This window comes from Lissotriton helveticus, chromosome 8, assembly GCF_964261635.1.
Source record: "Lissotriton helveticus chromosome 8, aLisHel1.1, whole genome shotgun sequence".
Classification (NCBI taxonomy): Eukaryota; Metazoa; Chordata; class Amphibia; order Caudata; family Salamandridae; genus Lissotriton; species Lissotriton helveticus.
Window position 1 is genome coordinate 1,330,452,501 of NC_136069.1, and position 22,410 is coordinate 1,330,474,910.

At 46.0% G+C, this 22,410-nt stretch overlaps 1 protein-coding gene across 2 annotated transcripts in view; it reads left to right on the top strand.

The window, feature by feature from the left end:
• The window catches only part of KDM6A (lysine demethylase 6A), a 1,083,812-nt gene that overhangs the window by 797,639 nt on the left and 263,763 nt on the right, over positions 1-22,410 (top strand). For both annotated transcript variants that reach the window (XM_078658310.1, XM_078658311.1), the window contains 2 exons: positions 20,432-20,496; positions 20,578-20,652. In XM_078658310.1, the coding sequence (XP_078514436.1) occupies positions 20,432-20,496; positions 20,578-20,652 (140 nt within the window). The remainder of the gene's footprint in view (positions 1-20,431; positions 20,497-20,577; positions 20,653-22,410) is intronic.

Genomic DNA, 22,410 nt, shown 5'->3' on the forward strand with positions numbered 1-22,410 from the left:
ACCGACCCTGAATCATATCCCTCAAAACCCTCACCTCCTGATGACAATACTGGGTTTGCACAACTCATTACTAGAGCAGCAACATATCATAAGGTAGACCTACATACAGAACCTCAAATACAGGACTTCTTATTAGAAACACTACCTACTGCACAAAGAACATCAGGAACACTACCAATGCTTAAGGGTCTTCTCAGTCATACATCAGAGATCTTCAAGGACCCAGTGAGGGCTAGGGTATTGAACCCAAGAATCGATAAATATAGGGCAGCTCCAAAAGACCCAATATACATTAAAGGGCAAATTCCTCTAGACTCACTAGTGGTCACAAACGCTCGCAAGAGAGCAAACTCTTTATCTACAGGAGAAGCTCCACCTCCTGACAAAGAGTCCAAACTAATAGATGCCTCTGGCAAGAGAGTAGCATCTCAAGCGGCAAACAGTTGGCGCATAGCTAATACGCAAGCGCTACTTGCAAGGTATGACAGAGCGCATTATGATGAATTAGAAAAACTCATCACACATCTCCCTAAAGAACATCAAAAGAGGGCAGATCAACTCATACAAGAAGGGAAGTTAATTACTAACACTTCAATAAAGTGCGCCCTAGACGCGGCAGAAACTGCGGCAAGGTCTACAAACACAAGCATCATGTTAAGGAGACATGCATGGCTCAGAGTATCAGGGTTCAAACAAGAGGTACAAACATCGTTACTGAACCAACCCTTTGATGGGAAAACACTTTTCGGCACAGGGACAGATGAGGCCCTAGAAAAGATGAAGAAGGATACCGAAACGGCTAAATCAATGGGAGCATTGCAACAGCCGACACAAAGAGGTTCCTTTCGTAGATCCACCTATAGAGGAGGATCCAAAAATACAGGTACAAACCAGCAGCAAACCTCTTTTACACCTACATCACCCAGAGTTAATTCGAGAGGTAGCTACAGGGGTAACAACAACAAGGGTAGAGGTCGCGGAAACAACAACAACCGCAACTCTCCAACCCCAAAACAGTGACTTCATAAAGCTTCCCCCAGACCATATAACACCGGTCGGGGGACGCCTATCACAGTTCCTACCTGTCTGGGAAAACATCACATCAGACAGGTGGGTAAGACAAATTATCCAACATGGTTATTGCCTAGAACTCACAGCTACCCCACCAAACATCCCCCCCAAACAGCGTCCAATGAAGCAAGATCACCTGACACTGTTAAAACAAGAAGTACTATCACTGCTAGAAAAGCATGCCATAGAGAAGGTTCCACAGCACCAACAAGGAACAGGAGTATACTCCCTATACTTCCTAATTCCCAAAAAGGACGGGTCTCTAAGGCCAATACTGGACCTAAGACCTCTCAACGCATACATAAATTCGGAACATTTCCACATGGTCACGCTCCAACAAGTACTTCCTTTACTGAAGAAAGGGGACTTTCTTTCTACACTGGATCTAAAAGACGCTTACTTTCATATCCCTATTCACAAAGCCCACAGGAAATACCTCAGGTTTGTGGTAGAAGGACAACATTATCAGTTCAAGGTCCTTCCATTTGGTGTCACAACGGCACCAAGAGTGTTCACAAAATGCCTGGCAGTGGTAGCAGCTCACCTAAGAAGACAACAAATTCATGTCTTCCCATACTTGGACGACTGGCTAATAAAGGCCAGGTCACAAGAGGAATGTCTTCAAAACACACAAAAGACAATTCAGCTACTACACCAGCTAGGGTTCACGGTGAACTACACAAAGTCACACCTACAACCAAACAAGGTTCAACAGTACCTGGGGGCTACTATAGACACAGAAAAAGCCAAAGTGTACACCAACGCAGTCAGGATCCAAACAATGCTTACAATCATTCAAAGATTTCAGCCGCAACACTCACTAACAGCAAGAGTGTTCATGCAGCTATTAGGCATGATGTCATCCTGCATACTGCTAATACCATATGCCAAACTACAAATGCGTCCGCTACAAGAATGCTTAGCGACACAGTGGAATCAGGCTCAAGGGCAGATTACAGATCTGGTGTTGGTAGACGACCGCACACACCGCTCTCTGAAGTGGTGGAACATAACAAACATTGCCAAGGGGCGGTCGTTCCTAGAACCAATTCCACAGGTGACAATAACAGCAGACGCATCGCTCACCGGATGGGGAGCACATATGGAAGGCATTCATGGAAGGCCTTAAAAGAGTCATTCCACCAAGATTACCACCTTCACCAGTCTGGAACCTCAACGTAGTACTCACCAGACTAATGGGGCCACCCTTCGAACCTATGCATAGGTGCGAAATACAATTCCTTACATGGAAGGTGGCTTTCCTTATAGCCATTACCTCACTCAGGAGAGTAAGTGAATTACAGGCATTGACAATACAAGAACCATTCCTACAATTACACCAGAATAAAGTGGTTCTTAGAACAAACCCTAAATTCTTGCCTAAGGTAATCTCAGCATTCCACATCAATCAGCCAGTGGAATTACCAGTCTTCTTTCCAAAGCCACAAACGGTGGCAGAAAGGGCTCTACATACACTAGATGTCAAAAGAGCCATTTTGTACTACATAGAAAGAACACAAAACTTCAGGAAAACTAAACAACTATTTGTAGCATTTTCCACAACACATAAGGGCAATCCTATCTCTAAAGCAGGCATCGCTAGATGGATTGTAAGATGTATACAAATATGTTACATCAAAGCAAAGAGAACATTAACTGTTCCTCCTAGAGCTCATTCTACACGAAAACTAGGAGCATCTATGGCATTCTTAGGGAACATTCCCCTAGATGACATATGTAGAGCAGCAACTTGGTCTACACCACATACATTCACAAAACACTACTGTGTTGATGTACAGGCTGCACAACAAGCCAGAGTGGGCCAAGCTGTATTAAAGACTTTATTTCAAACAGTTGCGACAGACACTGGTGACCACCGCTAGGGAGGTAACTGCTTTACAATCTATTCATAAATGTACCATCTGCAGCCCATATGCCTCGAACGGAATATGCTACTTACCAGTATGCATCTGTTCTTGGCATAGAGGGCTGCAGAGTGGTACATGCCCTCCCAGCCTCCCCGGAAACCTGTGTCTGTCCCAACATTATCTTATTTAGATACACTTACATGGGCATATCTTTATGTACTATACTACACTACTCCATCTAACCCTACTATGGCAAAACAATCTAAGGATGGAGCCGATGCCCATGCGCACTAACACCAAGAGGAGGGGTCATCTATGACGACAAAGACTTCTCCAAGAGAAAAACAAAGTGCAATCATCCGAGCCCAACACCAGATGGCGATCTATTCATAAATGTACCACTCTGCAGCCCTCTATGCCAAGAACAGATGCATACTGGTAAGTAGCATATTCCTTCCTGTACCCTTTTCCACCCATATCACTCCTGCCCTAGTTCTCAAGAAGGTCAGGAACAACTGGGCCAAGTCATTCTTGTGGCTCCGGATGGGGCATGGGGAGTGTCCAGTATCCTGAGCTTCTAAACATGTGTCGATCCTCTGGTCACGCTGCCCCTTTGGGAGGATCTTCTGTCGCAGCAGCATGGGAGGGTCCTGCACACGAGTTGTCAACTCTCTACCTTCTTGCGTGGATGTTGGGTGGCAGCAGTTAATAGCTTTCGCCCTTTCTCCTGAAGTTGTAACTTTATTCTGGCAGGCAGTGTGAGAAAGTGCCATCTTTCTTGCATGGTATGCCCCCACTTTTTGTTGAATTGCTGGTGTGCTTTGACTGAGTGTGCCCTGGACTCCTGCCAATCAGGTACCCAGGGCCTGTTTTCCTTACCTAAAACTGTGTTGAAACTAAAACCCAAATGGCATCTCTGGCCACAAGCCAGTCCCTAGTAAAGGGTACCCAGGTCATTGTGACCAGAGAAGACACCTAAGGGCTGCAGCACTTATTGTGCCTCCCTTAGGGGCCCTGTACCCTTACACACACACACACTACCTTTGCAGTCTGAGTGTCCTGGTACAGAATTAAAGAGTCGACATGACACACATCCCTGTGTGCCATGCCCACAAACACACTGCCCTGGCGTACATCAGTTACCCCTCTAGTTGGGTGCACTGTGCCAGTGGTGGGGGCACAGATGCATGAGCCCTGTGCCCCTACCGTACCCAGGGCCATTCTTGGGCACTGTAAGTGCAGTGATGCCGTTTAAGAGTATATGGTGCTAGGAGGTTGTCATTACGAACCCCACAGCACCATGATGGCTACACTGAAGTCTGAGAAGTTTGATATCAAACTTCTCAGCACATTAAACCCACACTGATGCCAGTGTGGGATTTAATGCCAAATGCACGACAGAGGGCAACTTAGAGTTGCCCCCTGAACCTAACCTGCAATCCACGTCTTGTCTGAGAGGCTGCCTAGGCTGCCACACAGCAGACCTGTTGCTGGACCCCTGGGTGAAGAGCCATCCGCTCTCCTGGGCCTGCAACAATGCACGTCCTGGGCGAGGTGCTAGGTCTCCTCCCCCAGGATGGGCAGGGGAAAGCTTTAAAGGCATGCCGCCTTTGTGAGCTTCTCCAGGCCACTTGCTGTACTCCGCAAACTGGCCCCAACCAGTTCTGACCCCCACTCTGGCGGGAAGACTGGCGAAAACCCTACGTGAGGAAATGGGGTGTGCCAACTCCACCCCTCAGGTGGGAGAGGCGAGATGAAACACGACTCCGGGCTACCGCCATCTTGAGGATGGGGAGCCCTACCCAATCAGAGCTAGGTCCCTGTCCCCCTCCCACAGGAGAGGAGCAGGATAGGGGGTGTACTCTCCCCAGGACAGGGACCCATTTGTCCCTGCCCTACCTGTAACGCCCCTAACTTTAGTATTTAGAGGCACCCTGAACCTTCCTTTCTCAGATCCCCATTTGAAAACAAGAAAGATCAAAAAGAAGACCTGCCGTGCAGCTGCTAACAAGACGACGACACCAACTGACTTGGCCCCAGCCCTACAGGCCTTTTGATCCTTGAACCTGCTCCTGCTAAATCCCGGCTTCTCCTGCAGACAGCAACCTTGAAAACCCCAGAGGACCTGCCTGCCTTAAACATCTTAAAGACTGGGACTCCCATGGGCAGTGGTTCTGTTCAAACCGTAATACCCCTGGTGCCAGCCAGGAACCGCGAATCCAGCACACACTGCACCCGCCGAGCCCGGCCTGTGCCCGAGTGGACAAAGACCCTGAGGACGTTCCCCCGGTGATTGTGGCCTGAAATCCAGTGCCCAAGGACCCTCCTCGATGACCCAGACGATGCCTGCAGCCTCACAGCCAGGGAACACACCAACCGCGACCAGCAGAGGGTAAGATTTCCTGACGTCAAAAGACACCCCGGCGCCCCACTAGCCCCTAAGCCCAACTCTGGGGTGCCTACCTATCCTCCAAGATCCCAACTTACCCCTCGAAGTGTTGGTTGCTCCTGAAGAATCTCCGTCCCCAAGCCTGCAGCCTTTGTTCATCTTCCAATACTCCCATTGAATAATATTGAGCACCCAACGGCTCAAAAGCACCCTGCATCCAGCCGCCCGAGTGCCCCTGGCAGTGCAACCTTTGTCCTAATCTACTTCCCCATTTGCCCTGAGCAAGTGACCAGGAGCCCAGCTCCCACAGCCACGTGGCCTGCTTGCCAACAGTGACCAACCGAAGGCCCCCCTGCCTCTTTGGATAACATTGGGCCTAACTACATCTGCACCCGGCTGCCCCTGTGCCGCTGAGGGTGTACCACTTGTACCTACCTGACCCTGGGATACCCCTGAGTCTATACCCAGAACCTTAACTCTGCCAGTCGATTACTTACCCAAAAGCCGATAACTCACTTTTCTTCCATAGGGTAACATTGACTGGTTTCACTTGGAAAATCTTCTAAGTGTGGAGTTTAGAAACTTTAAAATAAGTCGATGACCATGCGCAGTATCATCCAAAGGAGGAGTCACCTATCCCGTGACTTTCAAAGACTTTTCTACAACAAAACAAACTGCAAACATCCGGGCCCAACACTAGCTGGCAATCTATGCATAGTCTGCAACTCTACATGCCAAGAACAGATGCATGCTGGTAAGTAGCATTTTCCTTTAACCGTACTTACCAGTAACTTGTATTTCCTTCCACAGGAATCCATTGTCTGGTTTTCACCAGAAAAGTTTCTAAGTGTCGATTTTCACAAACTACAAATATTCCTTAAAAATCACCTGTATGACTTAAACGCATTCTTTCAATTGTTTACAGGAGATGCACCAGGGCTGGATCCAGGATCCACCACTGAATAAGAAAAAGTAACAATAACACTACTTACCTGCTAAGTGAATTTCCTCCCGTAGGATAACATTGGTGATTCTATGTGAAAAAATTTCTAAGTGTCATCTTTTAAAATACAATAATATTCCATAAAAATCACTACTGTAACCAAAACGCTTGTACTCAACTGTTTACAGGAGATGTCCCAGGACTGAATCTAGGATCCAGTCCTGTGGTTAGAAAAGTAATCCATAAAGTAACTAATTGCATTTAACTAGAAATTCCCATTGAGCTCAATGTTGCATTGTTTGAAATTGTGTGGCCCGTTGCAACAACTGTAACTACTGTACTTAAGTGTATTGCCTATTTAAAAAGTATTTAAACTAGTAACTCATTCTGAGAAAGTATATTTTGATACCTTATTGGTTCTAAAATAAAACAACTATATATTTTGATACTAAACAATTGGCCTAGAGTTCAGTTCTTGAGTGTGTAAGAACATTTGCTGACTGAGTGTGTACAACAAATGCTTTACACTGTCCTCTGATACTGCCTTACTGCTCGACCAAGCTACCACTTTAGAGAGTAAGGGTATATCTAACTTTAGCCTCTGCCAAACCTCTGGGGACTGTGGACTCTGTACACACTGTAGCTTACTTTGGTCCAGTATATACAGAGCCACTTTCTTACAGGCAGTCCTCCACGAGGACGATATATGCCTGCCGTTGGAAGCGATTTGTATCCTATGGTACAGAAAAGTCCATTGGCTCACTTTCCGTCTCCCTTTCTGATATTTTGATTTTTATTCCTACCCTTGCACAGTAGGGCTCTACTTTGGGCACTCTTGAAGAGTTGTGTTTGTTCTCAGTCTGCCTTCTTGTGAATGTCTCACCAGCCCTCTTTATTTAAGTTCCCTTTTGTGAATACATTTTTGAAGGGCCTTGTAGATATTTCCACCTTCTCCTTTTATTATGCATCAGTAGAACCTTAATCTGATCCTCACAATCTTGATGTGTGCTCCTTTCGAGCTCTTAACAGTTGTCCCCACGGGCTGCTAACCATCAAAACAGCCCTTCTAGTGGCAGTTACATTGGCCTGGAGTGTGAGTGAGCTTCAGGGTTGATCTTCCAAGACCCCATGCTTCTCAGTAGTTTATTAGGACAAACTGGTACTTCAACCTAGTGCTTCTTTTCTGCTCAAATTTGTGGCATTTCAGTGAGCTTGGTGGCCCGTTGGCCAGTAAACTTACAGAGCTCCTCACAGGGCTTAATTTTAACCATCACATCAACACTGCCCATCACACTAAAGGGCATACACTAGATCAGGTCTGGAGTATGAACCTCTGTATCCCCCCCCGTTGTTTCCCCATGTATTTGGTCTGACCATTTTGTGATTCAATTTAACATCTCCATCCTTGAGCCTAAAACAAATGCGGACATCAAGGAGGGCTTTATCAGAAAATGTGGCTCCCTGGATACCCCAGCCTTTCTGGAAAACTTAGTGAACACCATACCCCTTCATAATACTGACCTAAACGAGACCGTGGCCAACATTTCTAACTGGCTTGCAACGGCAAGTTATATTTATATTGGTTCTCCCCTGATCTCAAGGCTAAAAAACGGATTGTTCGCCAAAAAGAGCGAGCATGGAGAAGATCTTATGATCCTCTCGAAAAGGCCCTTTAATCGGCCGCTCGCGCTGATTACACGAAGGCCATTCTTTCAGCCAAAGCTGCCTTCTTCTCTAATATAATCGAGCAGTCAAACAACAACCCTAAGGACATTTTTTCCATAGTCAATAAACTCTCGAATCCGGGTAGAACCCAGCCCAAGCCTGCGGTAACTCAGGATTTCTGTAATACTCTTAATCAATATTTTCCGGACAAAATCGTGACCATTAAATCTAGCATTCCCGCCACTACACCCGTCCCCTCTGACCAGACACATGTCACGAATATTCATTTGTTGGATCACTTCCCTGGATGTCCCGGTCTTTACTCACCCTTCTGAATAGGGTAAAGTCTGGATCCCCTCGAGATTGCTGCCCACCTTATATTTTAAAAAACGTATTTGCTGCTTTCCCCTCCCCTATCCTAGGTCTCCTTAATACATCGTTAACCTTAGGCACGGTACCTAACTCGTTTAACCCCTTCGGGCGAATGACGAGCTCAGCTCGTCATGGGCGTAACCTGCGCTACGCGGATGACGAGCTGAGCTCGTCACGTAACGCGGGATTTTAAAAATCGCAGCGCGCAGCGGGAAAACCGCTAGCGCGCATGCGGTTAAGGAGGCAGATGTGGTGCCCCTCCTAAAAAAAACAAGAGCGGAGCCCACCATTCTAGCAAACTACAGGACAATCTCCCTCCTTCCTTATCTAACCAAGGTATTGGAAGCCCATGTTACTTCACATCTCTCTAGTTTCATTGAACAAACCAACGTCCTGGATCCTTCCCAAGCCGGGTTTCGACCGGTCCATTCAACCGAGTCGGTTATCACGGCGGTCCTGGACTCCCTGCGTCATAATGCAGATATGGGCATCCCTCAGGCCTTGGTCCTACTCGATCTGTCGGATGCCTTTGACACGGTCGACGATAACATCCTGCTTGACAGTGTCAGACTAGCCGGCATTTGTGGCTTAGCCCAAGACTGGATCAGGTCATTTCTTAGTGACCGCTCGCATGCAGTTGGTTTGCCCCCCTTTTTATCCCCTGCACTCCATACCACTTGTGGGGTCCCCCAGGGCTCTTCACTGTCCCCTATTTTATTTAATATGTATCTGCTTCCCCTGCTTCAGTCTCTTACAACCTTTAAAGTTACCACTTTTAACTATGCAGATGATCTGCACCTCACTTTCACAATTGACAACTCCCCTGATTCGATCAACCTATTTCAGAAAACCATGTCCACATACGTCATTGGATGGATGGTAACCAATTGAAGTTAAATCCGGATAAAATGGAACTGGTCCTCTTTGGCAATTTTTTGTTTAAATATACTTTATTCGTTTGCACTTAGTCACTCCTTAGTTGTTGTTAATAACCTCTTTGGCAAAAGCCAGTTACTCTGGGGCCCACATTATTGGCCATCTGAATTTGCCCCCCCCCCCCCCCCCTACTCCGTCCAACTCGGTCAAAAGTCTGGGGGTGCTTATTGACAGAGACTTATCATTAAAACCTCAAGTAAGCTCGGTGGTGTCTACATGTTTTTTTCAGCTCCGTAAAATAAAAAAGATCAGTTGGATGCTCACACAGTCAGCCTTGACCCAGGTGGTGATGGCCTTGGTGCTGTCTCATTTAGACTACGCCAACGCCATCGACCTGGGCCTCCCTGCGGCCCTCAGTAGGCGCCTGCAGATGGCACAAAATCAGGCTGACAGACTTGTATATCGACTCCCGCGCTGGCAGTCAGCCAGACCGTTAATGAGGCAACTTCATTGGCTCCCTATCACACAGTGCGTTATTTTTAAAACTGCCTGTATGGCCTTTAAGACTCTGCATGCTCGTAGTCCAAAGTTCATTCAAGACCTCCTGCCCAGATACACTACCCCCCACCCCCCCACCCCGCAGCTTACGCTCTGCCTCGCAAATTCTCCTTTCTGTCCCTCGCTTCAAGTTCCAACGCAAGAGTGGGCGAAGGTTCGCCACCCTTGCCTCTAAACTATGGAATTCCCTTCCCCTGGAAATTCGTTCCTCTACCACTCTCCTCCCGTTTAGGAGGCATCTTAAAACCTGGCTGTTTGCCCAGTCCATGGCCTAACTCTACTTGGCCATCTAAGTCGTAGTCATATAGCTCTTGTCGGTTAGTGCCATAAAACCTCCGGGTGTGCGAGCGCTTTATAAAACCTTGATAAGATAAGCCAATCTGTCTCCTTTCCTACGCCTCCTCGTATCCCTCTAAGGAAGAGAAGCGACTCCACCGTCTAGACCCAAAAGAGCATTGTCATTCTACCTTGACTGCACAAGAGGTTTCCGTGTGGACGACCAACCCCTTGTGGGGTATGTTGGTGTGAAGGAAGGTCGGGCGGTTCAGAACCTGAGCATCTCTCGGTGGGTCAACTCTGCTCAAGATCTGCTACTCACTGGCATAAAAGCAGCCTACTGAAGGTTTAAAGGCTCATTCCACCAGAGGTAAAGCTGGGACCTCTGTGTTAGCTCGTGGAGTCCCAGTAATGGACACCTGCCAGACTGCCACATGGGCTTTCCTGTACACGTCTCCAAGCTTTACACCCCCCCTGGGGATGGTTTTGCTTGGGTATCTATTCAGAGGTAAGGAATCTGCAGCTAGAGGTCTCTATCAAATGTACACGTTACATACCTTCGGTTACGCCTTATGTGGTAGTGACAATATTTAACCACAGATTCCTTACTGACCTACCCGTTCTGCAGACAGATTTCTAGGGTCAGGGATGATCCCTTTTTAGGGCCACACTAGTGTCAGTGCACTTCATTTCTCCACGCTTCTGGCGTGGAAAGTCGTGAAAAGTAACGGACGTCAGCGTGCCTATATATGAGACGCGTACTTCATTTCTGGCACCAATAACGCCAGGCGGAACCAACCGACTCAACCTGCTGGCACATAGGGATTATGCTCACGAAAAATCTTCCAGATCCAGTCTGACGCCTGGGGAAATTCAAAGGTAAGGATTCTGCAGCTAGATATTGCCTCTACCAGATAAGGTGTTACTGAAGGTAAGTATTTTGTTCTTTAAAGATTAACTGTGACTGCTTTCAAGCAATTTCTCTGTGAGAGAGAAGAGTCTGTTTCTACATTTTTGCTTGATGTACCTTCTCCAGACCACTTGGCTTCTCAAAAAGATTCTCAGTAGCAGTTTCAGGGAAAAGCTTGATATTGCTAGGTATTACCAGTACTTTGTTTAGCAATAGCTTAACAGCCTGTTAAACTGAAACAATCACTCTTTAGCTCCTTGTGACCTTTAAGAATTGATACTGACTATCTGCACTGACAGTGCATTTACCTCCTGCACCATAACAGAGTTCCACATAATTGTGCCATCTAACAATCTGTCAGTTAATGCTTTGAGAATGAGTATGGGTAATATTCTGCAACCTCACAAACTGAGGCTGAAGATGCTCTTCATATTGGGGGAAAAAAGTGACAATTGTAATTTAGCCCCTGGAGGAGTATTTCCCACGTTCCTCTGCTTAACACAATCACTTCAGAAAATTAATTGATGGATATTGTTCGATCTGGCCACTTGCTGGAATTTAGGCAACAGACATAATGAACAGCATTCCTGGTCTTGTGGCTCTGTCATCCATAATGCTTAGCAGGCAACAGTCTATTTGCTACAATAGTGCAAGATGCTTCCCTAGATGTCGGAGGATCCACCTGGGCTTGGGATCAGCCAGGGTAATGTGTTCTCAGCTTGAAAAAAAGAGTACACCCCAATGTACTGGAGTGGAGCTAAGGGAAGTCTGATGTGCCATGATTATTCAAGGCAAAAGTCACAGGAAGGTGCATGTTGATTAAGACGTAAAGAGGAAGGCACCCACTCTGTCCTAGTCCTTGGTAGTGATCTGCTAAATGTAATGTTCATCTGACTGCATGAAACTTTCAGGTATAAAAAATTATTGGATGGATGACTCAGCAGGATATGTTAAGAATTACTATGGTGGAGGCTGGATGAGACAGTGATGTACAATCTGTTCAAACTATAGGTGGCCCTAATAAATAAAACTTTAGTGAGGGGGAGAAACCTTAGAGTTCTCCCTAGAATGGTAAGGAGTGCTCTTATGTGTGTTACTTGAACTTGAAATACGTTGAGACAAGAGGCATTTGGCAAAAGAACAGTTTGTTTAATTAAACATTGCAGTGCGGGGAGGGGCCAACTGCCGGAAAAATGGCCACTCACTAAAGGGGCTCTTGTTGCCAGCCTGCATAATCCCTGAACATCAGACACTTCATCCGGCTGACGAGTAAACAGACAGTCCAGTGACCAGCAGAGACTACCCAGTTGGCCCTAGTGTCATCCGAGGCTAAGAGGCTTGCCGCGTTGAGCCGACTCGGCTTGCTGGAGGGCCATGCGGCGCTGGTGTGACGGCTGAGCTGTAGTCGGCCTCATCGGCCTATCACTTGCTGTCTTTAGAGTGCTGGAGAAGATAGCGGCGGCTGGCGGGGTCCAGCTGGAGGTCCCGGATCTTCTGGAGCCTGCTGAGGAGAGTTGCCTCCCTGGGCCATCGCGTCTGGCCACATTGAATTGCTGGGGCTGGGCCACGCCCTGGTGCTTGCTGTGAGGCAAGAGCGGTGCGGTGCCCGGAATCCCTGGGGAGGCTCACAGGGGCGGCACTGTACGGGAACGCTGTATGGAGAGGAGATGAGTTCCTGTTGTCCAGGGCCTCTTCCAACTCCAATCAGGAGAGTGCTGGGCTGCTGGACCCCCGAGTTTAGTTCATTCTTTTCCAATACACTCTCAATCGGGCTGGTGACTGTTTGAGCCTTGACCCCTACCCCCAAATGGAGTCAAGCTAATTAGTAAAGTGCTTCGAGCCTAGAATAAGGTCCTGTCCTGTCTGGAAGTGAGAACTGTATTGGCAGAGGCACTCCGCATTGGGGCAAGGCACCACAAACTTTGTTTCATGGATTAGAGGGGGAAAGCCGACAGGCCTCTTGCGCCCACTTTGTCCTCGGCTGGTGGTGGCGAGAACCCCCACCCAATATGAGTGGAGACACAGGACATAATTGGCCACTATAATGTGCACAATTTTTTAAAACATGATCACGGCTCACACGCCACACTTAAGTGAACCACTCAAATACCTTGCATGTGTCATTGTTTTCTTACCAATCACTGCTTGTCAACGACTGTGGGCACAGATGAGCAGTGAATTTGGTTGCTTCAGAAGCCGGGGCCCGGCGCATGGTTAATGCATCCGACAGCATGCTTCTTTGTAACAGCTAACTATCTTCAGGCTAAGGTAACTCACACATTTTCTGTGTCGAGGTGCTACCACCAATCACTTCAAGTCATACAATTGTGGGCACAGTTGAGCAGTCATTTGGGTTACTGCACAAGCGGGTTCACGGCGAGTCAGTTATGAGTGCGCCAAGCATGCTTCATTTTAATAGATACCTATTCTCACTCTGAGATGAATTACCAGCATCGTGATAATTATCCTTTTGGATACAAATGTCGTGTATGATCCAACGCACATGATTTGCATGGTATTACTTAGTATGGTGATCTTTTTTTAAAAGGACTAGTGTTTTCTCTCTTTCTAGGTTGGATTTAGAAATTTAAAGTGGTCTTTTCCCTGCGGGTGCAGTGCCGCCCTGACCACACCTGAATATAGGTACCAGAGGGTGTACTAAGTGTCGCAGTTTCAGACCCCTATTCTTCACTGTTATAACGTTTTCTTAGGGTACCAGTGCAGTATTTTTAAGTCACTCACATCACTCCCATACACCTGCACCCACAACTGCGGCGTTTCTCCAAAAGATCTCCGATAAAGAGCCCTCTCGTGGGGCCTGTGGGGGACTGCAGCGCCACCCCCACGAGGAGCAACGGCTGATGATGAAGCATGACATCCGCTGGGGTGTGTGAGGTCACTTCTTCAAAAAGGAGGAATTCCACCTTCTGACACTATCTCATCCAACCGATCTTCTGAGATAGTCACTTTCACTAGTCCCTCCAGCGACCGAATAGGCCTGCTTTTCTTCCTTTTAGGAACAGCTACCGTCCAGTGACTGTAACATGAGCCATGGGAGCTCGGGTACTGGACCTCTTTCCTTTCGCTCCCAGTCCCCCTTTCCTTGTGTTTTGTGAGGTTCATAGTTGTGACTGGACGGTGGGAGGGTTCCACAATTAATATTGTTTCTCTTTATGTCCTGCCTCGACTTCATGTAAGCGCCCTGTCAGATTTCTGTGCTCTGCTCCACACTCCTCCCTAGGGTGGATTTCTCCTTGGGGGAGACTTTAACTTAGTACATGATGAAGTTGTAGATCGCTAGCCCCCTCTGCAGACCGTTTAGGCCCTCGGTGGATTTTCTGGAGGTTCAAGGTTATATTGATGTGTAGAGGTCCCTTAATCTCACGACACAACAATACGCATTTCACTCTGAGGGGCATGGAAACCTTTCACGTACAGATTATATTTTGACCACCCTTCGTGAACCCCCTGCTTTAGAGAGGTTTTGCACCTTGCTAGGAGTATTTCAGACCATTCCCCAATCCTCACAATTTATGGGCAGACGGTACGCCGGGACAATCGGCGAGTGGTGTCTGAACCCTGGTACCTTAAAATGCCTTATATCCGAGACCGCCTTTGTGAGATAATGAAGACCTACTTTAAAGAAAACAAGTATTTTGTGAATTCGGCCCAAACACTGTGGGAGGAGTACAAAAACAGTTGATTAAGGGTCAGGGCATAGCTCAAATTACGGGCCACAAGAAAGAGAAAAGAGCCTGTTTAGAGAAACTCGAGGGTGAAATTGCAATATTGGAGTTCCATATAGTGAGGGAAAGTCAAAGTGACTTCAACCACAGTCTAACATTGAAGCACAGAGAATACAGAGATGTGGCAATGGAGGAGGCCAGGAGCTATTACCGAGCCAATCACTTGTTTTAGGTTGGAGATCGGGCCAGGAAATGTCTGCCTTGGTTAGATCGAAGGGAGGCACAGTCCCGATGGGTCCCATAGATTCTAAATGAGGCTGGGCTGGGCGTTTATGTGGGACCGTGTAGGAGTGGCAGCAGCGTTTGCCGGCCATTACACACAAGTCTATATTTTGGCCGGTACGGCTGCTCTCGAGGAAGCACAAGATTTCCTAAGAGACATTCAACTGTTGTGCCTAACGCAAACTGAGAGAGAGCAAATGGATAAAGATCCAAAAGAGGAGGAGATGGTGGATGAAATTAGGGCACTTAAATCCAGTAAAGCAGTGGGGCTCAATGGACTTCCTATAAAACTATATAAACTGACAGCTATTGAGTTGGTGCCCCACCTCCTGCGCAGTTGTGAAATGCCGAAGTTAAGATATTAGCCAAATTATTGGCCACACGCCTACTCCGAGAGATTGACCCGCTAGTTCATCCTGACCAATCCGGGTTCATGCCAGGGAGAAGTACTGTGCTGAACCTGCATTGCTTGTATGGGGCCATGGGGCATGTGGACCGAATAAGGAAGACCACAGTTGTACTGTCCTTAGAAGAACCTTCGATACAGTGGAATGGCCTTTTATCTATACAGTGCTGGAAAAGCTTGGATTTGGCCCAGAATTTTTGGCCTGGCTTCAACTCCTGTATTCAGACCCACTTGCTTGAGTGGCAGTGATTGGGGCGGTGTCCCCTATGTTCTCGCTGCAATGGGCACGAGGGAGGGCTGTCCTCTTTCTCCATTGCTTTTCCTCTGGAGCCATTGGCGACGTGGAGAAGATCAGATCCACTGGTTAGAGGCCTTAGATGGACTGCGGACTGGGAGGACAGGATCTCCCTCTATGCAGATGACATTATACTGTATGTGGCGGCCCCTTCCTGGTCCCTTAATAGGCTTATGCATGTATTTGCAATATATGGGAAGTACTCAGGATATACCATTAATTGTCACAAATCATTAATGTATGTTCTTATCGGAGTCAGCCCAGTACTGCCTAAAACCTGTGAAGCCCGGGGGGGGGGGGGGGGGGGAATCAAGTACTTGGGTATCTACATTACATGCGATCTTGGGGTGTTTTATACTAAAAAAAATTGGAGCCACTGATGAATAGACTTAGAGTGGATGTCCAACATTGGAGGGCCTTGCCACTCTATCTCTTAGGGAGGGCGGCCCTCTTTAAAATGATGGCCCTACCTTGCTTTCTCTATGTCCTCCATAACGCGCTCTACCTGGTACCTGCTTCCTCCTTTCAGATCATTGACGCTGAGATACTCCTGTGGGATGGGGCCCCCACGTATCACCCTCCAGAAACTGATTAGGAGCTGGTTTGATGGTGGTATAGTTCTTCTGGCCATCCAAAGTACTTCTGTGCGGCACAGCTAATTGCAGTAAATCATTGGGTACCTCTACCAAGGGGTGATCCAGCATATAAGATGGACAAGGATAACATGAGGCCAGGAGTTCATCTTAGAGCCCTTTTTGGAGGTCCAAAAGCTATACCTATACTAAGCTCCACAGCCGCCACAATAACCCTTTTAGCACACCACAATTCACAGCTTAGGGTGGAGAGGGAAAATTACAGAAGCCACCCCTCTTTGAGACACATTTCAGTTAGGCACCCTGGCCATCCAGGCGCATTTGACAAGTGGGATTTAATAGGTGTATCAAAGGCTGGGTATCTGTGGAAGGGCGGAGATGAACTTTCCTTACCTGAATTGCAAAAAGAATACCAGTTGGCCCTCACCAAAACATTCCAATACTAACGGGTCAGAAATGCACTGCGGAGAGCGATCCCTAGAGGGACAGACATTCCGGTGTCTTCCCTGCTAAAGGATAGATTGCTAGATGAATATATGCTACGACAGGCTAACTCCCTTACCTATCGTAAATTGATTGATAATTCCTCTGACCCCCTGATTAAGCTTCGTGTGAAAGGGGTAAATGATTTGGGAGAGCTGGATGATGACAAATGGCAGGAGGCCTTGGCCTCCCCTAGAGAGGCGGCTTTACGCTCTAGATTCCGACTGGATCAGTTGACAATAATGCATCATTGCTTCTGTGCATACACAACAGTGGTTAAAATGGGTAAAAATGACCCTGCCAGGTGCCCTAGAGATCGTGGCAGGGCGGGTACCTTTTTCCATATGGTATGGAATTGCCCCGTGCTTCCAGACTATTGGATAGGTGTGCTTGATTGCCTTGGCGGGTTGTGGGAGGTGATCTGACATAGTCTACTATACTGTGCGTACTTAATGTGTGGTAGAAATCAGGTCTTCTCTGTATGTAGCAGCTTTGGGTAACCTTGGGACTAATGGTGGCTAAGCTAAATATATCTTGCAGGTGGAGGGCGGAGATGGGTCAAAGTTTGGAGGATTGGATGAAAGCCATCGACTAGTTCATGATGGTAGAGATAGTGGTATATGTGGCTGGGGGGTGCCCGAATAAATTGAACACATTATGGGGCTGTTGGAATGAATACAGGGGAGGCTTGTTTGAGCCCCTGGCTGACGCTGTGGATACCAGAGTAGATTGATGTAATTAATGTGAAACTTCTGTTCCCTGAAGCTACAGTGTCACAGTATATGAGAAACATTATTTATCTATTTGGCCCTCTTGAGAGATGCAGTGGTCTGCTTTGTTGGCTTTATACCGGATATGCAACAAATATAACGTCAGTGGTGTTTGTATTGTAGAACTGTTCAATAAAAAAGTAAACAACAAAAAACATAGCGGTGCTGAAAACAGGTGCAGGGTCTGAGGACTGTCTAAATTTACAATCTGTCTGCGGCCTCCTTTTATACATTTCATTGTAGGCAATACAAGTTTTCTGGTGATCCATGTATGGTAAGGAATCGAAGTTGTTGAGTTCGGAGTCATAAATTAATAGTCTAATGGAAAATACAGATGGGCCTCAACCTTTGTGGACAATCTCCCTTGACCATTATAGAGTCCCTGCACGCATCTGTGGGATTGATCTAAGGTTTTCTGTCCGTACGGTTGTCTGCCGGATACGTGTCACCCTTCCTGTGACCTATCAATCAGTGACCTCGGGCCTAGGTCTTAGTGCCTGCCTGATTACGTATTTGCCAGTCTGGGTTGATGTGGAGTTCACAACGGGCAAATTAATTAATAAATACAAAATTTCATTCTTATAAATTAATGTATCGTTTTTCACGTTAGCGGCGACCGTTTCCGTATTAACGTGCGTTCCAACAATTGACTCTGATGCACTGGCAGACGCTCAGGCCTCTGTAGTGTAGTTGTCAGATTACCCTGGCAATTCTGAATTTTTGTGAGGTAAACATGGTTTCTCTTATTGCTGCTTCTGTTGATGCATCCTCACTTTCAGCTACCTGTGAATAATCCTCTTCTGAACGGGGATGTCTTCATAATCCTGCATTGTGTTGCACTTCTTTGTATGTTCTACAATTTGGGCGTTTTGACTTGTCCAAGAAATACATGGTTGGGTGGCCAACTCCAGCAACAGATCTACCAGCTCCACTGGAATTGGAAATGGAGAACTCTGGTGTTTGGAGATTGGCCTGCATACAGCTCTGAACAATTGCTATTTCTGCTGAGCTTGGTAAATTTGGGACTGCAACATATGTCCATAAATCTGTCATCTTACCACAGAAGAATGCCTGGTCATGGTACTGTATTTATCCGACCTAGGCAGTTTTTTTCTGAAGGGTTTAGTGCAGGTGTTATTCAGGTGGTGTCACCTCTGGCAGGATGGATAATAATGAATTAAACCATTTTCCTTCTGATTTTCACGAGCTAAAGGTGCAGACACATTGGAAGTTCATACTTTAGCTTGTCAGTGCCCTTGCAGGTGGTGTAAGTCTCCATAATGTAAGGCACAGGGTGCTGCATAGCCTTGATTTAAAAAATACTCTTTTATATCAACAAAACCAGGACACCAAGGATTGCAACTTAATTGTTTGGGGCTCTAACATGACGCTGGACATGAATACACTGTGGCAAAGGCTGCATAGCTAGGTTAGTAGAATACTGTCAACCCATTCACTAGGAAGACAGCTGCCTGGGGCAATGATAGTGCACTTGATGAGTGGGTGTATTGTCACGCCAGCTTTTACACCCTGTAAGCCTCTTGGAAATCATCATAGACCTTTGTGTGAACATTACTGCTTAGATGATGCAAAGGTACTAGAAGTATTGTAGAGCCTTTTTTAGTATAGATGCAACTCATGTCCCAAGTCCTGGGTACTAATGAGAGTAAATGTGATGAACAGATCACAAAGGTTGCGCTCATTCAACGTGAAACTACCAGGTTTCTTCACTAGTTAAAGTATTCACAACGTAGAAATTCAAACGAAAGATTACATCATCCAATCATTTTATTCATTTCAATTTGTGATGTCATGATGGATTCTTATGTACAAGTTCATTGAAATCATGAACAGTCCATTAACATTACTTCATGCCCAATGCATTTCGGGTTAGTCGGAATAACCCTTCGTCAGGGGCTTGAAGAAGTAACGCAAGTTACTCGCGGCGTACCAAGGTCGGCATCGGTCGAGTCTCGACCGATGCCGACCTTGGTACGCCGCGAGTAACTTGCGTTACTTCTTCAAGCCCCTGACGAAGGGTTATTCCGCCTAACCCGAAATGCATTGGGCATGAAGTAATGTTAATGGACTGTTCATGATTTCAATGAACTTGTACATAAGAATCCATCATGACATCACAAATTGAAATGAATAAAATGATTGGATGATGTAATCTTTCGTTTGAATTTCTACTTTGTGAATACTTTAACTAGTGAAGAAACCTGGTAGTTTCACGTTGAATGAGCGCAACCTTTGTGATCTGTTCATCACATTTACTCTCATTAATACAAGGCACTGCCAGGCACAGTGCGACAAGGTCTGCGCCAAATTGAATCGTTGACACAAACTTTTTCCTAATCAAAGGTGTGCACGGAGATAACAACAACTCCAAGTCCTGGGTACACAATACATAGTATTCTAGGCAAATGACCTGTGAACCTACAAAGAAACATTGTTGACAAAGTCACAAAGGGGTCTGTGCTTAGACACTCCCATGCCAGGCCACTAGAGACATTTTTTTTTAAACTTTGAGAAAATTAAGCTGTAATTTTGACCTCGCTGCTTTCAGTATGTACATCATGTGAATCTAATAACTATAAACTTCAAACTGATTGCTATTGGCAGGTAAGGTTTTCCTTGATAATAGTGGTGCTTATTTAAAACAAGTAGTAACTCTGGCTAGGCACTGAAATCTACTTTGTAATTTTGAATGTGGAGTTCTGTACCTAAAACTCAACCCTACCTCACCTCTTGAGTCAGACCTCGACTACTTGTCCATTCCTACCTAGTGAGCAGGGTAGGCTTGCAAAACTGACACCATTTTGCGAACAGTAACCAATGTCCTAGTTAGTGGAAACACCAACTAGCAATCACCATTGATAGTGCTTGGTTTACTCTGCGACTGCTCGGTTTGGTGAAAAAACATACCATTGTAAATTTGACCAGATTCTACGATATTCCTTAAACATTTTATATATTTGTTCACAGGAGGAAAATGAGAAAAAGAGTCATCATAAGGACCACTCTGATAGCGAATCTACATCTTCAGATAAGTATGTTCAGCTCATATTGTCTCTTTGCAGTAAGTTTAGAATCGTGATGTTTTATGTAATACATGTGTCTAAATGTTTCAGAGCTGGAAGAAGGAAGAAAGGACCTTTTAAAACAATCAAATACGGGACCAATGTTAACTTATCAGATGACAAAAAGTAAGTCTTTTACATTTTTATCGTACTGTTGCAAATATTTCAATTATGAAAATTGTTTTTGTGGTTGGATAAGAGACCAGTATAAGTTTAGAGTCCAGTCAGGACATGTCCGTTCCCCAACTGTCATTGTCCGAACCATCTTTGGTCGTAGAGGGAGTGGGAGCTTTGCATCTGTGGGTTTGTTTCTCCTATTTTGCCATTTCAACCTTTCCACCTCTCTCATAAATGCCCATCGAGTTCAGAACATTGAATGAAATGTCACCTCCTTGGGCTGGCTTTGTTTTCCTTCCATGTTTCTGAGCCACTAAAATTGAGGCATGTTTTAGGTTTCGCCTGCATAGCGCTTGCGCTGTGCCCGCAAAATCTATTATATTAAAAAAAAGAATCTTAAAAAGGGCTTAGAGCTCTATCCAATTACCTCTGCTTTCCAATTGACTGACTCCCACTTTGGTCTCAATCCCTTGCTCCCTATTGGTCAGCAGCTCTTTCCGGCCTGTCTTCCTCCCACACTTATGATCTTTCAATTCTTCGTCCATTCTGTGGAGCTTGGACCAAGTACTGCTATAGGTGGCCAGTGTCCTTTCACTGGCCAGCAGGTACTTACATTTTTTTTAAAATTTGTTTGCACATACTCTGAGAGTGCATGTGTCTGCTGTCTCTTGTAAAACTGATACTTAAGCAGACTGACAAAGGGGGCTGTCTAGAACAGTGGGTGGAGCTTACCGCTATTGCGCTGCTAAATGGAACACATTCCCTGCAAGCTTTTCGTAGTTACACTGTGTACACTGTACAACCAGTTAAAAGAAAGCGTTATGATGTAGTCAGTGCTGGCCGCGTTACAGTGCTTTTATTATTTTTTTGTTTTATGCAATGTTGCACAGCAGTTCAACTGCTGTGCAACATGTAAGAAAAATCGACAAAGCTGATAGATTTTGCATAGGCAAAACCTATTGGCTTTGCCAATTTTTATTAAGTGTAGCTAGTAACTGCTTTAGCATTTCTGTAGTCCATGACACTAAAAACATACACAGAGGGGGTCTTTGTGTTATCTCCTTTCAGCCATAGTTTTAAGAATCATCAATCACTTTTTAAGTCCTACTAGCGAGTATTTTAGTTTATTGGCTATTCTTTGTTGTAAGAAAGTGCCCTCTTTTTGCAAGGTTGCCGCCACTTTTTGCCAAACTGCTGATGTACTTTGAGTGTGCCCTAGGTTCCTGCCTACCAGTTACACAGGGCCTATGTTCTTTCACTAAACTTCATTAAGACAAAACCCAATTGGCACTCTTTGGCCACATGTCAGTCCCTTGTAAATGGTACCATAGGTACCGAGGGCACTGCGGCAAGGGAAGCCCTCTAAAAGCTGCAACACTGATTGTGTCACCCTTAGCGGCCCTGTCCCTTTACCCACACACACTTCAATTGCAGGCTGCTTGTTTTGGTGCAGAACAAAGTGAAGAGTTGACATGGCACACATCTCTGTGTGCCATGGCTACAACCCCACTGCCCTGGCATAGGTCAGCCACCCTCTACCTGGGTGCGCTATTCCAGTGGTGAGGGTACAGGTGCATGAACCCTGTACCCCTACAATGTCTAAACCAATTCTTAGATATTGCATGTGCAGTAATGCCATAAAGAGTATATGGTGCTGGGAGTTGGTCATTATGAACTCCACAGCACCATAATGGCTTTACTGAAAACTGGCAAGTTTGGTATCAAACTTCTCAGCACATTAAACCCACACTGATGCCAGTGTGGGAT